The following is a 13,011-nucleotide window of genomic DNA, read 5'->3' on the forward strand; positions in this document are numbered from 1 at the left end:
ATTGAATGATAGAAGTAATCAGAGCTCATTTACTAAGCTCTGGTGCAACTGCACTTACAAAGTGAACAGTCTATTTGCCTTTAGTAAATCAACCCCTTTATGTGCAATAAACCCTCCTTTTTAGGGAGTAGGTTTTAATATATTAGACTCCAAGGTATCTTTTCTCTCCATGTTTCTAATTTCCAAGGTAAGACTAAAGCTGAACTCCATACAGATATAAAAAAAACCTGTAATTATTATTATAATGATTTTATTACATCAATTTAATGTATTTTATATGCAACTAGTGTAAGTTTAACTAGTTAACCTAATATCAGCTTTTAATCCCTTGTACAGAAGAACTTGGAGAAGAAGACCATCCCTAGAAGTCAATCAGGTTTGCTGTATGCACATATGCTAACAGGGAACATGCTGACAGGAGGAGATCTTAGAGTCAGCAGAGGAGAAATCAGAGTGAATAGAAAGGTGAGCTGCTGCTCCTTCACTGTCCAATCAAAAGACAGGGGCAAGAGAGGTTACCTAGTTTTATTCGTTAACTGCAGCAAAATACAAATCAGATCAATTGTGTATTTAGCTTTTGTTTGGAGATCAGCTTTAAGATTTTCAGTTTGCTGAGAAATGTATGCATAATATTCAGCAAGAGGGAAGATTTATATGTTGGAAATCCCAGACCTTTCATTATCCAGCAAAAATACCCCTACATCTCACAATGTCCACAGGAATCTATGGAGAACTCAGAGATAAGTGACATGTGGCTTGACCAAAAGGCTTAGGGGCAGATTTACTAAAACTGGTGAACTGAGAATCTGGTGCAGCTGTGTACGGTAGCCAATCAGCTTCTAACTTCAGCTTATTCAATTAAGTTTTGGCAATAAAACCTGAAAACTGATTGGTTTCTATGCAGAGTTGCACCAGATTTTGCACTTTCCAGTTGTAGTAAATAACCCAAATAATATAGATCAGTGTATGCCTTCTGCAGTTACTCTAAAATCCAGCATGACCAAGATTAGCATAGCATGCTGAGACCTGCTAGGGAATTACAGCCGGCTCACCTCTTTTTTTGTGCTGAATAAGACACTGATGACAAAACTATGAAACAAATGTAACTGTGAAAGCTGCAGCCTTCATGATTCTGAGTAGCTAAGTGGCTCCATATTGCCGCAAAAAGATATGTAAGTGCACTTATTTCATATAATAGTTGACAGCCTATTAATTATAATATAAAACATAAGACCATATAATATTAAATAGCACCTGATACAGGCTGCACCCTCTTTTTATGAGAGTAGAAATATTCATTATAAAATATTAGATGTCAATAATTAAATATCCCATACCTTTCTGATATACCCCATTTCCTGAAGATTAATGTAAGAACTCCATCACTGGGGCAGATATGTCTCAGTATCCATGCAGAACACTCACTAATGTCTTATGCACAAGTACTTTGATGTGTGCTGGAACAATACAATAGTATTGTACATTGGGCACCCTTGCGGCACTAAAAGTGCACAGCCCCATAGATGTCAAACTCAGCAGTACTGACAACATTAGGAATGCAATTGCTAAACACTAAGAGAAGTTATAATACATGCCAAAAAAAATAGCCAGCACTCCACTGGAGAGATCTTGCTTCACTTCTTGGTCCTGTGACACCCGCATAAAAAAATAGGAGGAGTGGTTGTAATTGGGACAAGAAAGCACAGGTAGCAATAAAACATTGCTTCCATACTCTACTAAAATTTGTTTTTCTAATTACCTATTGAGAGAGAGAAAGAGATTTCCCATCATTTCTGTCCTTACAGGGAGTGAGGTTAAATCTCCTCAATAGGGATGAAACAATATCAACCACAATACTGTAGGTAGTCTAACCCTTCCCTGCTCTATCCAGCACTCAATAAAAAGTTCAGATGGAGTTGGGCTTTACAGGATAAGTTCACGTTTTGAAAAAAAATAATACATGCACATTTTTTTTCAGGTAAAAACATGTGCATTTATTCATTTTATTAATTTGTTTTCTAAAGAACCTGCAGAGCATTGCACTCATGATCAGTGGATCATGGGTGCAATGTCAGGCTCCTGCAGACTCTCAGCATAGCTGTCTGCCTGTACCTCCTGTACGGACAAGCAGTTACTTGCGAGCAGGAATATCAATGGCTAAAGGTACTTGTAGTTTATTCATTCACAGGAAACTGTGAATGAAGAACACAGCCATGTGGGTGAAGCCCTGCATGACCACGCTGTTTTCAAATTGTGACAAGACAAGAGGAGGAGTGGAGAGATGGTGCATATGGAACATGTTAAATGTTACATCTTAAATATGGGCGTTACATGTAACGTGTTCGGGAAGGTGAACTCGGCCTTTAAGCAGCTGTTATACAGATTAGCAAAGGAGTCTTACGCTTCCTGCTGCATTCTCAGTTATGGAACAAAAAGGGAAAACACCTGGGGATGGTTGCATCAAAATCAGGTATGCAATTGTAAAGATATTGCAGATGGAGCCACTCCTGAATATAGGGAATCATGATTTAGCCCACTGAAGTCCATCTAGGATTGAAATTTTTGTTTTGGGTAGATATATGTGCTGACAAGACATTTACAGTACATATTCTAGCAAATTATAGCAAAGGGTAGCTGATTTTTCAACTGACCTCCCACATGAGGCTACACCCATACCCTCTGTTTGAACACGTGACCAGCAATCATCAAGGGGTACATTCAACTTTTTACTTCTTCTAGGTGGTACTACCTTAAGACATCCCACCTGGAATCAACATATAAAACACAATTATAAAAAGAATATATTAAAATTTGGGATGTCCAAAATCAGTCCTGATCACCACAGTGGTGGATGCCAGCCTGCCAGGTAGTACAGGTATGGGTAACAGTGATAGTTCTGGTAGAAGCTGATGAGAGAGTTCCGGCTCAGATCTCCATCACGGCACAGGACGGGGAGAGAGGAGGTCTTGTCCAGTTCCTCTAGGTCAGTGGCCAGTTGTTTCCTCTTTGTTTTGTATCTCCGGTTCTGGAACCAGATCTTCACTTGGGTCTCAGTAAGTTTCAGGTTCTTGGCAAGCTGGGCTCTCTCTGGAGCTGACAGATATTTCTGACTGGAGAACTTTCTCTCCAGCTCTATCACCTGGGAATGTGAGAAGGCAGCACGGGACCTCTTCTGGGGCTGCTTGGCCACTTTATCCTCCTCTACTGTATGCTGCTGGGATGTCTCAAAGTCCAACTGCTCCACTGCCATCGAATCTTCTGCTAGAGGGGACAGAAGAGAACAGTGGTAGGTAATATATGTTCATACAGGTCTAATTGTAGATACAAGAGAAAAAAAGTGCGTTGTTCATAGCAACTAAAATTATGGTAGTTGTTTTTCTTTGGGATGTTTGAAAACAAAAATATCTACATAACTGCACGGTGGGCTACATGTCTGTGTGAATGTAACTTCCTACCTATTTGACCAGAGGCATAACTAGAATCTCCACGGCCCCAATGCAAAAAAATTACAATGGGCCCTCTGACCCGAGCCTGGAGCCCTTTACTTCTGTTGTGGGGCCCATTATTATGGACCCTTTGACATGTTCTACAGCAGGCCCCCTTCCTGTCTTTACATTAGAATCCCCCCTTACATTAGAGTTCCCAGAGCCCCCTTTACAGTAAATCATAGTCCACAGGGTTTGCCTTACATTGCAAAGGGGAACTCTGTGGACTATGATGTAAAGGGGAACTCTGTGGAGGTCCACAGATGTAAGGGGGAATGTTGTGGACTCTAATGTAAAGTGGAATTTTGGTGTAAGAGGTTCTCTGGTCACCAAAGCCCCCCCTTACATCAGAGGTTTCAGAGTTCCTCCTTAAATCAGAGTCCGCAGAGTTCCTCTTGCACTGGTGAACTCTGATGTAACGTGGAATGCTGGAAATTCTTATGTAAGTGGGGGACTCTGGTGACCAAAGACCGTCTTACACCACAGTTCCCCTTTACACCAGAGTCTTCAGAGTGAATACACTAAGGTAAAGGGGTTCACTGATGTAAGAGGGGAGTGAGGACAATGAAATAAAGGAGGTCTTTATATCAGTGTCCCCCCTTACGTTAGGGTCTCCACTCGCCCCTTACATCAGTGACCCTCCAATAGAGTGACTAACTGAATCACACACTGATCTTGCGTGCAGGCTCTGGTCCTCCTCTCCCCCATGCCCCCTCCTTGCAGATGCTTTCAAATTTACTGTAAAGGCCCCTGCTGCTCAAGCCTATCTCGGCAGAGCCCAGACAGAACTCAGCCAATCAATAATCGGCTATCTCCGGAACTGCGCATGTACAGTGCGGAACCGGATGATGTCACCATGCACTTGAACAACGCAGTGCACACGCACAGTTCTGGAGTCCCCAGATTAGAAATCAGCTAAGCTCAGCTCAGGTATCCACAAGGAGGGGGCATGGTGGGAGAAGAAGCTCTGGGACAACACTGCTTGGGGCCCCCTCCACAGTGGCGGAACACCAGGACTCGGTTGCAAATGCGATCTTTGTTACCCTGGTAGTTCCGCCACTGTGTTTGACTTCTTTTGAGTGGGAGTAGCCACACATGGATCAAAATGCGGTATGGATGAGAACAGAAGAGCGAGAGTATTGGTTTTAAAAGGGAGAATCGTTACCTGGATCCTATTTATGTGAAGTGCCATCTTGCCGCATATTCATCAGGCAGCATATGTGGGCAGTGAGTGCGCATTGCATATATGTGGTGGAGGAAGTTTTGGATATGCACCTTGTCACACTATTACACTTGATTCACTGGTGTTTGTGAATGGGGTATAAGTAGAATACTACAATATAAGGTTCTTTATTTATTTTTGGATGATTTATGAACACAAAGTATAGAAGTGGATGAATGGATGAAGTTATCTACTACAAGCTGGAGGATTGAAATGCCAGTTTAGAAATTTCTGTCTAATGCGCCGATGCTGCACTTTTGAATAAGGCAGCCTCTATCTCCGGTGAGTTGGCAATGTATCTAATCTACAAGGAGGGAAAGATCTAAGATGACCAATGGAGTATTTTCTTTTCATGCAGTAACCTCATAGAGTGACTTGGAAATTATCTGAACACTTTTTTAGGACTCGACAACTATTAGTTGGACTGTTATTCAGTTTCTACTGTTCTATATGTTATTTGGAGGGTTTATTCTTAGCACTCAAATTATTACTTATTGTTTTGGTTGAAGGTTTGTATATTCACCTTAAATTGCAAGCAGCTTATATACACTTCTGTTGTTGTAGCGCTGGCATTTTTAAGTTTCTTACTGGAACTGGTTAAAATGGGTTACTACATCTTTGCACTAATTCCTTTAAACAAGTCAAGTAAAATGCCCAACCAGTATAAAGCTGGCCATATAGGGCTTACGTTTTGACAATTTTTTGCTGAGTCAGTCAAGTAGTGGGTGGCCCTGCCAGCACCACCCACCTTGACAAAATTACATTTAAAAATCAACTGAGCCAGGTACAAAATAATTATCCAAACACAACTGCATCCTTTCAGATGTCTAAATTGGCCCTAGTATGTGTATATAGGAATGTGAGTTGGGGACCTTAGATTGTACGCCCCTTGAGGGTTAGGGACTGATGTGAATGTACAATATATATGTAAATCGCTGTGTAAATTGGCAGCGCTATATAAGTACCTGAAATAAATAAATAAATAGATGTGGCCATTGTTTGGGTATTCAGGCAACTTTGGGTGCTGTGGCTGTCTGAATACCATAGACGGCAGTGAAGTTCCTTAATCCAGGCTGGTTAGTAAGCTGAAGCAGAGAAGATGAAACGTGTACAGCTAGTTTGAGGCGTGAATTCCCACCACAGATGTGTGTATGTCAGCGACCTGGAGATGGGATGCTTCTATTTACTGGTGAGAAGAGGCTGGGGAATTAGCAATGACCCCCACTGCCCTGTTCAGGTTCATTTATCCTGTAAAAACACACAAGCAACCTTGTGGCTAGTGGGGGAGATAGACAGGAGGAGGAGGAGGGTGGAAAAAGCTGTGTGTAGGATGCAGTCAGCCATGTGCTAGCAGAGAAGTAGCACAAAGCATGCGTCATTCATAGTGACAAGCAGACAACCCTTCAGAAAGCCATACAAACACAAGAAGAACAACAAACTCCATGCAGAGTGTCCCAGGTGGGGTTAGGTCCCAGAACTCAGAGCTGTACAACAAGAGTACTAAAAAGGTCATGTCTATCTATCTATCTATCTATCTATCTATCTATCTATCTATCTATCTATCTATCTATCTATCTATCTATCTATCATGTCTATCTATCTATCTATCTATCTATCTATCCAATATATATATATATACATGAAAAATATAGAAAAAATAGATCTATTTTTCACTCTAATAGTCCAATAAGTGAAATGAAATACTTCACCGCAACATTAATTTCACTGAAATGCTTCACTGTTCCCTTGTGTTGGTATAAAGTACCAGCAGCAAAGAAAGCGTGCCCCAATCCAGTTCACTGACAAAAACAGATAAACCTGAATTTCCAGTGATTTTGGGTAGCTGAGTGGAAGAAGATCAGTCCCTTCTTGTGGAGCCTTGTCTCTGCTTACAATGGTCTTGTAATGATACTGGACATGTGCTGGAGAGGTGTTATTAGGCATCTCTCTCCCCATAAAAAATCAGCCACTGAGCATAAAAAAATGTTATTAACATTTTCTAGTTAATAAACTAATAACCAACTAGGTGCACATAGAAAATTCCTAATATGCACAGGTCATATCATTTAACGTAAAGTGTAAAATGCATTCACTGATGGCACCCTAATACAAATCATCATAGGGAGAGCTGGAAAACCTGCACTGTCTGGGCCAGTTCACACTAAGGTGTCCGTTTATGAACCAGCGGTAAATGATCGCTGCTCAGTTCTCCGGCATTCTCGGAGAACACAGGTGTCCTGTGAATGCCTTTTATGAAGCGGTGTAGATCAGTTCTCCGAACGAAGGGAGAACGATCTACAAACGCTGGAAAATGGCTGCTTTTACTATAATCTCGCGAGATTACAGTAAGAGATCAGTTTACTAAACAGAGGTAAATTATCGCTGCTTAGTTTGCGGTTCCTCTGATTCTCCAGCTCTGGGCTGGAGAATCTGGAGGGAGAACACAGATCTCCAGTGAAGGGCTGACATCGCTCCTCGCTGATCTCCTGAGTGTCATAAACTGTAAATGACCAGAGAATAGCTGCGATCCTCTGAATTGCAGCTATTCTCTGTGTCATAAACGGACACCTAAATGCATTTCAGTTGCTTTTTTCTGCATCCAAAATGCACAGAAAGTAGGTTATATGGTTGTCAATGTCATAGTTCACAGCAGTGTTTGCAGTTCCAGTGCGTTCCAGTTGCAGAAAAAAAAGTTAAACATGCTGCATTTTTTTTCTGCACAGAACTGTACTGGAAAGCTGTAAAATGCATCAAAAACGCACCAAAAACGCACTAGAACGCACATGCCCCTATTTAAACTGAAGAAAAAGAGAACGAAAAAATGAACTGGAATGCATCAAAAATGCACCAGAACGCGTCAAAAATGCGCATGCAGAAATGCATCTGGAATGCATCTGGACTGTGTTTCTATGGTGTGAACCGCCCCCTCAATAATTTGTACTCTACAAAATATCCACAAAGTCCCCTCACCCAGAATATATTATTTCTAATGTTATTTGTGTTGATGTTCTACAACAGTCTTTCTCAACCTTTTTAATGCAGAGGAACCCTCGAAATCATTTTAGGGCTCATTTACGCCAAACGTGAATGAAAACTGATGGAAATTGATGTGCAGATTTCACCTGCAGAAACATCAGTTTACATCATTTTTCTTGCGAGCTTCAATGAGTTTTATACACCTTGCAGATTCCTGTGCAGAAAAAAATCTGCATGTAATACTAGTTTGGTGGTGTGAACAGGGCACATAGAGAACAACTGATTTTGTTGTGCCCTTGCAGAGCGCGTGCAGAAAAAGTGATGTCTCTGCACCACGGTGTGAATGAGGCATTAAGGTCTCATGGAAAACCTAAGAAAATGATTATATGTACAAATCACAGTACATTAGCATGATCAGTAAGCTGTTGCATGTTTTAAGTAAATGAATTTTAGAATGACATAACCAGATATTTGACACCAAAATTTAATTATCTTACAACACTCCTCTGCTCTACATGGTAAAAATAAGTGAAACAAACACGCAAACAAACAAAAAAAAAAATAAAAAAATAATGACCTGTTGGAAATTCAAACTGAGAAAATGCTGGTGTCCCCTTACATTGTTGGTCATTGGAGAAAAGTCCCTTTACATTAGTGGTCAGTGTAGAAGTGACCTCCTAAACTGGTGGTCAATAGGAAATTGCCAATAATATTGGTGGTCAGTGGAGAAAAGCCCCTTTATATTGGTGATCACTGTATTAGTGATTCCTAGTATTGAATGCCAGAAGAAAATTGCCCCCTTATATTAGAGGTCAAAGGAGAGAAGCCCCTTTATAATGGTGATCACTGTATAGGTGATCCCTTGCATTGGATGTCAGGGGAAAATTGCCCCCTTATATTGGAGGTAAAAGGAGAGAAGCCCCTTTATAATGGTGATCACTTTATAGGTGATCCCTTGCATTGGATGTCATGGGAAATGTGTCCCCTTATATTGGAGGTCAAAGGAGAGAAGTCCCTTTATAGTGGTGATCACTGTATAGGTGATCCTTTGCATTGAATGTCAGGGGAAAATTGCCCCCTTATATAGGAGGTTAAAGGAGAGAAGCCCCTTTATAGAGGTGATCAATGTATAAGTGATCCCCTACATTGGATGTCAAGGGACAATTGCCCCCTTATATTGGAGGTCTAAAGAGAGAAGTCCCTTTATAGTGGTGATCAATGTACAAGTGATCCCTTACATTGGATGTCAAGGGGAAATTGCCCCTTATATTGGAGGTCAAAGGACAGAAGCCCCTTTATAATGGTGATCCCTTACATTGTATGCCAGAAGAAAAATGCCCTCTTATATTGGAGGTCAAAAGAGAGAAACTTCTTTATATTTGCAATCTCCGTAAAAGTGATCCCTTGCATTGGTTATTAGGGAGAAATTGCTCCCTTATATTGGAGGTCAATGGACACAAGCCCATTTATATTAGACATCACTGTGTAAGTGATCCCTTACATTGAATGCCAGGGGGAAAATGTCCCCTTTTATTGTAGGTCAATATAGAGGCCCCTTTACATTGGTGTAGAAGCAGGGGCGAACTGACCATTTGGAAACTCTGGCACTGCCCGAGGGCCCGGGGTCAGTAGGGGGCCCCATGAGATGCCCCTGGTACCTTTTTCATAGGCTTTTTTGAGTTTGGGCAAGGACACAGGGGCCCCATGATGCCCTATTGCCCGGGGGCCCCATGAGCTGTCAGTCCGCCCCTGTGTAGAAGTGACCCTTTACATCGGATGTCAGTAGGAAATTGCCCCTTACATTGGTAATCATTGTAGATGGGAGATCATTCTGCCACTACACACTGCCCAGGAAATCTCCAGTAAAATCTGGAAGAACCCTGGTTGGTAATGGCAGGTCTACAACTATTATGTAACATGTGGTTCCCAGTCTTATGGAACTACAAATCCCTGCATGCCATGGCAAACTTATTTCATCTCATGCTGGGACTTGTAGTTCTATAGCAGCTGGAAGCTACATGCAGGTAAACTATAGTAAAGAATGTGCACATGTGAAAGATGAAAGGCATGCTGATATTTGTAGTGCCATCTACAGCTTCTATACATATCATACTCATTATATCCAGACATGTCACTTACCAGTCATATTCAGGCTATGAGCCTCCAGTGAGTGCTGATCCCCCCCAGTCTTCTCTGTCTGTGGGGTGGTCTCCCCCTCCTCCTCTCCTGTACTTGCACCCTTCTCCTGGTTGTCACCTGGCTCTCTGTCTCTGTTTTTACTCCCCAGATCTGAGAGGATGTCCTGGATGAGGAAGGATGTCCGAGGTCGGCTGGTGGTGACAGAAGACATGTTGGCAGAAGCTGTCCAGAAAACTTTAGGAAGAGTTCAGATACTGAGCACAGCTACAGGATACTAGTAGATCTGACAGCAGATCCTAAGGGTGGACTTCATGGGACGTTTATCAGAAACAGTCCCTAATATGTCCCAGATCTGCAAGGGACCTATCCTGATGATTGATCGCATACACCTTCCCTATGTCCTCTACATATAGCTCCCCTGCGCTCATCCATCACTCACTGATTGGCTGGCCTTACACCCCTGCCCTCCTGCTGATTGGCTGAGCTCACACCCATGTCCTCCCCCTCCCCTGCACTGAACAGGTACAGCAGCTCCTGATCCACCCAGCGGAGGAATGCTGCAAATCCCAAGTACATCGCGACGGACTCTGCGAGCGCTATAGGCAGCACAAGTCTATATACAGCCCTATCTATATATTCTGTTTATTCCAGCCATAAGCTCCCATTGTATATGTGCTGAGGCATGCAGAGGTACCTGTGCCAGGTGTATAGTGTCATATTAATTAGGGGGATCTCTGTATCCACTGATCAGGACACTAAGAAGAGGATTAAGTTCTCAGCAGTAATTAGAGGTCATTATCTCCCGGTACTGGGACCTGACTGCTGATTGTCGGAGTAATCCTCCTGTCACTAACCCTGCTTCTTCCTTTATGTCACAATGCCCTCCCAGCATTGGGGGCTCAGCAGGGACCATTCACATGCAAAGTGTCTGAATTCACACATCCGAATGAGTGACACCAATTGTGGCTGCTAATGAGATTGAGACATAAAGCTGGACACACATACTACAATTTGCAGCTTATCTAAATTCCACAGTAAAAATGGAAGATATTGCAATTTACCAATACTTAAAGTGTTACTGAATCCACAACAGTAAAATCAGTCTGTATACGCAATAAAGCATGCTTGTTATACTCACTGTGGAACCTAATGGGTTAATCCTCTGCATTGTGTAAAAACGCTGTTTGATCCTGACTTCTCTGATCCCCTCCTTCTTCTAGTGTCCCCCATCTTATATCCTGATAAGACGTATCATGTGGCGCAACTCAGAACATGCTCAGTTTGGTGTGTATTGCGAGAGAGGGGTTTTTTTTCTCAGGAGATTGCATGCGATCAGCACGGGGCCAATCAGTGCTGTCCAGACAGAGGTCAGGGGTTCTGCATCTTCCTAGAGCAGGGGTGTCCAAACTTTATAAACGAAGGGTCAGTTTACTGTATTTCAGACTTTCAGGGGGGCTGGATTGTGGCCAGTGGGAGAAGAAAATGTCCTGGCATCAGTAGGAGTAAAGAATGCCTCATCATTAGTATTAATGGGAGATAGAGTGCCCCATCACTGGTATCAATGGGAGGAATTGTTTCCCATTGTTGGTGTCAGTGGGAGGAACAGTGTTCCATTGTTGGCATCAGTGGGAGAAATAGTGCCCCATCATTGGTGTCAGTGGGAGGAATAGTGCCTCATCATTGGTGTCAGTGGGAGGAATAGTGCCCCATCATTGGTGTCAGTAGGAGGAATAGTGCCCCATCATTGGTGTCAGTAGGAGGAATAATGCCCTATTACTCTTCTCAGTGGAAGGAATAGTGCTCCATCATTGGTATCAGTGGGAGAAATAGTGCCCCATCATTGGTGTCAGTGGGAGGAATAGTGTCCCATCATTGGTGTCAGTGGGAGGAAAAGTGCCCCATCATTGGTGTCAGTGGGTGGAAAAATGCCCCATCATTGGTGTCAGTGGGCGGAAAAGTGCCCCATCATTGGTGTCAGTGGGTGGAAAAGTGCCCCATCATTGGTGTCAGTGGGTGGAAAAGTGCCCCATCATTGGTGTCAGTGGGTGGAAAAGTGCCCCATCATTGGTGTCAGTGGGTGGAAAAGTGCCCCATCTTTGGTGTCAGTGTGCAAAATAGTACCTTATCATTGGTGTCAGTAGGAGAAATAATGCCCCATCATTGGTGTCAGTGGGTGGAAAGGGGCCCCATCTTTGGTGTCAGTGTGCAGAATAGTGCCTTATCATTGGTGTTAGTAGGAGGAATAATGCCCCATTATTCTTGTCAGTGGAAGGAATAGTGCCCCATTGTTGGTGTCAGTGGAAGGAACTATGCCCCACTGTTGCTGATGGTGAGGGGAATAATGCCCCAAGGGCCAGATAAAAGCAAGCAAAGGGCCGCAGTTTAGAGACCCCTGATCTAGAGCATAATGAAAACTCCTTCTACAAGCTTTAACCAGTGCCCTGCTGAACACTGATAGAAGCCACAAGACTGGTCTAACTGTTGATGATAAAAGGTATTTATCAGTTTGTATTTACTAAAATAATTGTGTTTCCATGTTCTGTGTACTGTGGGAGACCAGATATAGTGGATGCAGGGTCCTGGGTTTAGTAACACTTTAAGATGTGTTTTTTTTAGGTTGGTTATAAACATATGGGGGAAAGTCCTCATGAGATTGGCCTTAGTGAGCAAATACAGGCTACACACAATGAGAATATCAGACGAATTGTCCATTTTTTTTTCTTGTTGCATGTTTTTGTAGAATTCTCATAAAACTGAATACATCTTCAGTGATGTAATGTAGTGTATTGTAATGTATTCTCTAGTTTCCGAGCATGCGCTGTCTTTTTACAGATGAATACTGTACTGATTAGATGAAAATCGTTCGTTCTGTTATCTTACAAAATAAAAATTCATGTGTGTCCCTTCGGATAATTTCACATGGACTGTTGTGATCGACTTTTGAAAGCTGTCATATGATTGGAGGATTGCTTAGAAAACACATTTTTTCGTCCTATATTTTCATTGCAAGTACTAGGCTTTAGGTCCGGTTCACACTATAGAAACCCATTCCGGATATGTTTCTGATGCGTTTTCACTTGCATATTTTTGACGCATTCTGGTGTGTTTTGGATGTGTTTTGATGCATTTCAGTGTGTTTTTTATCCATTCCAGTTCATTTTTTACCCTGTCTTTTTTTTCAATTCAAAT

General features: G+C 42.3%; 1 protein-coding gene across 1 annotated transcript; it reads right to left on the reverse strand.

Moving 5' to 3' along the window:
• Positions 1-2,836: 2,836 nt before the first annotated feature.
• Positions 2,837-10,033, reverse strand: NKX3-1 (NK3 homeobox 1). The gene is made up of 2 exons (XM_089692500.1): positions 9,823-10,033; positions 2,837-3,258 (listed from the first exon to the last, which is right to left on the reverse strand). The coding sequence occupies exons 1-2, from the start codon at positions 10,031-10,033 to the stop codon at positions 2,837-2,839; spliced, it is 633 nt and encodes a 210-aa protein (XP_089548626.1).
• Between the last annotated feature and the right edge of the window lie 2,978 nt (positions 10,034-13,011).

The sequence above is a fragment of the Staurois parvus genome, unplaced genomic scaffold (genome assembly GCF_062004578.1).
Source record: "Staurois parvus isolate SC_StPar_1 unplaced genomic scaffold, SC_StPar_1.0 ptg000586l, whole genome shotgun sequence".
Lineage (NCBI taxonomy): Eukaryota > Metazoa > Chordata > Amphibia > Anura > Ranidae > Staurois > Staurois parvus.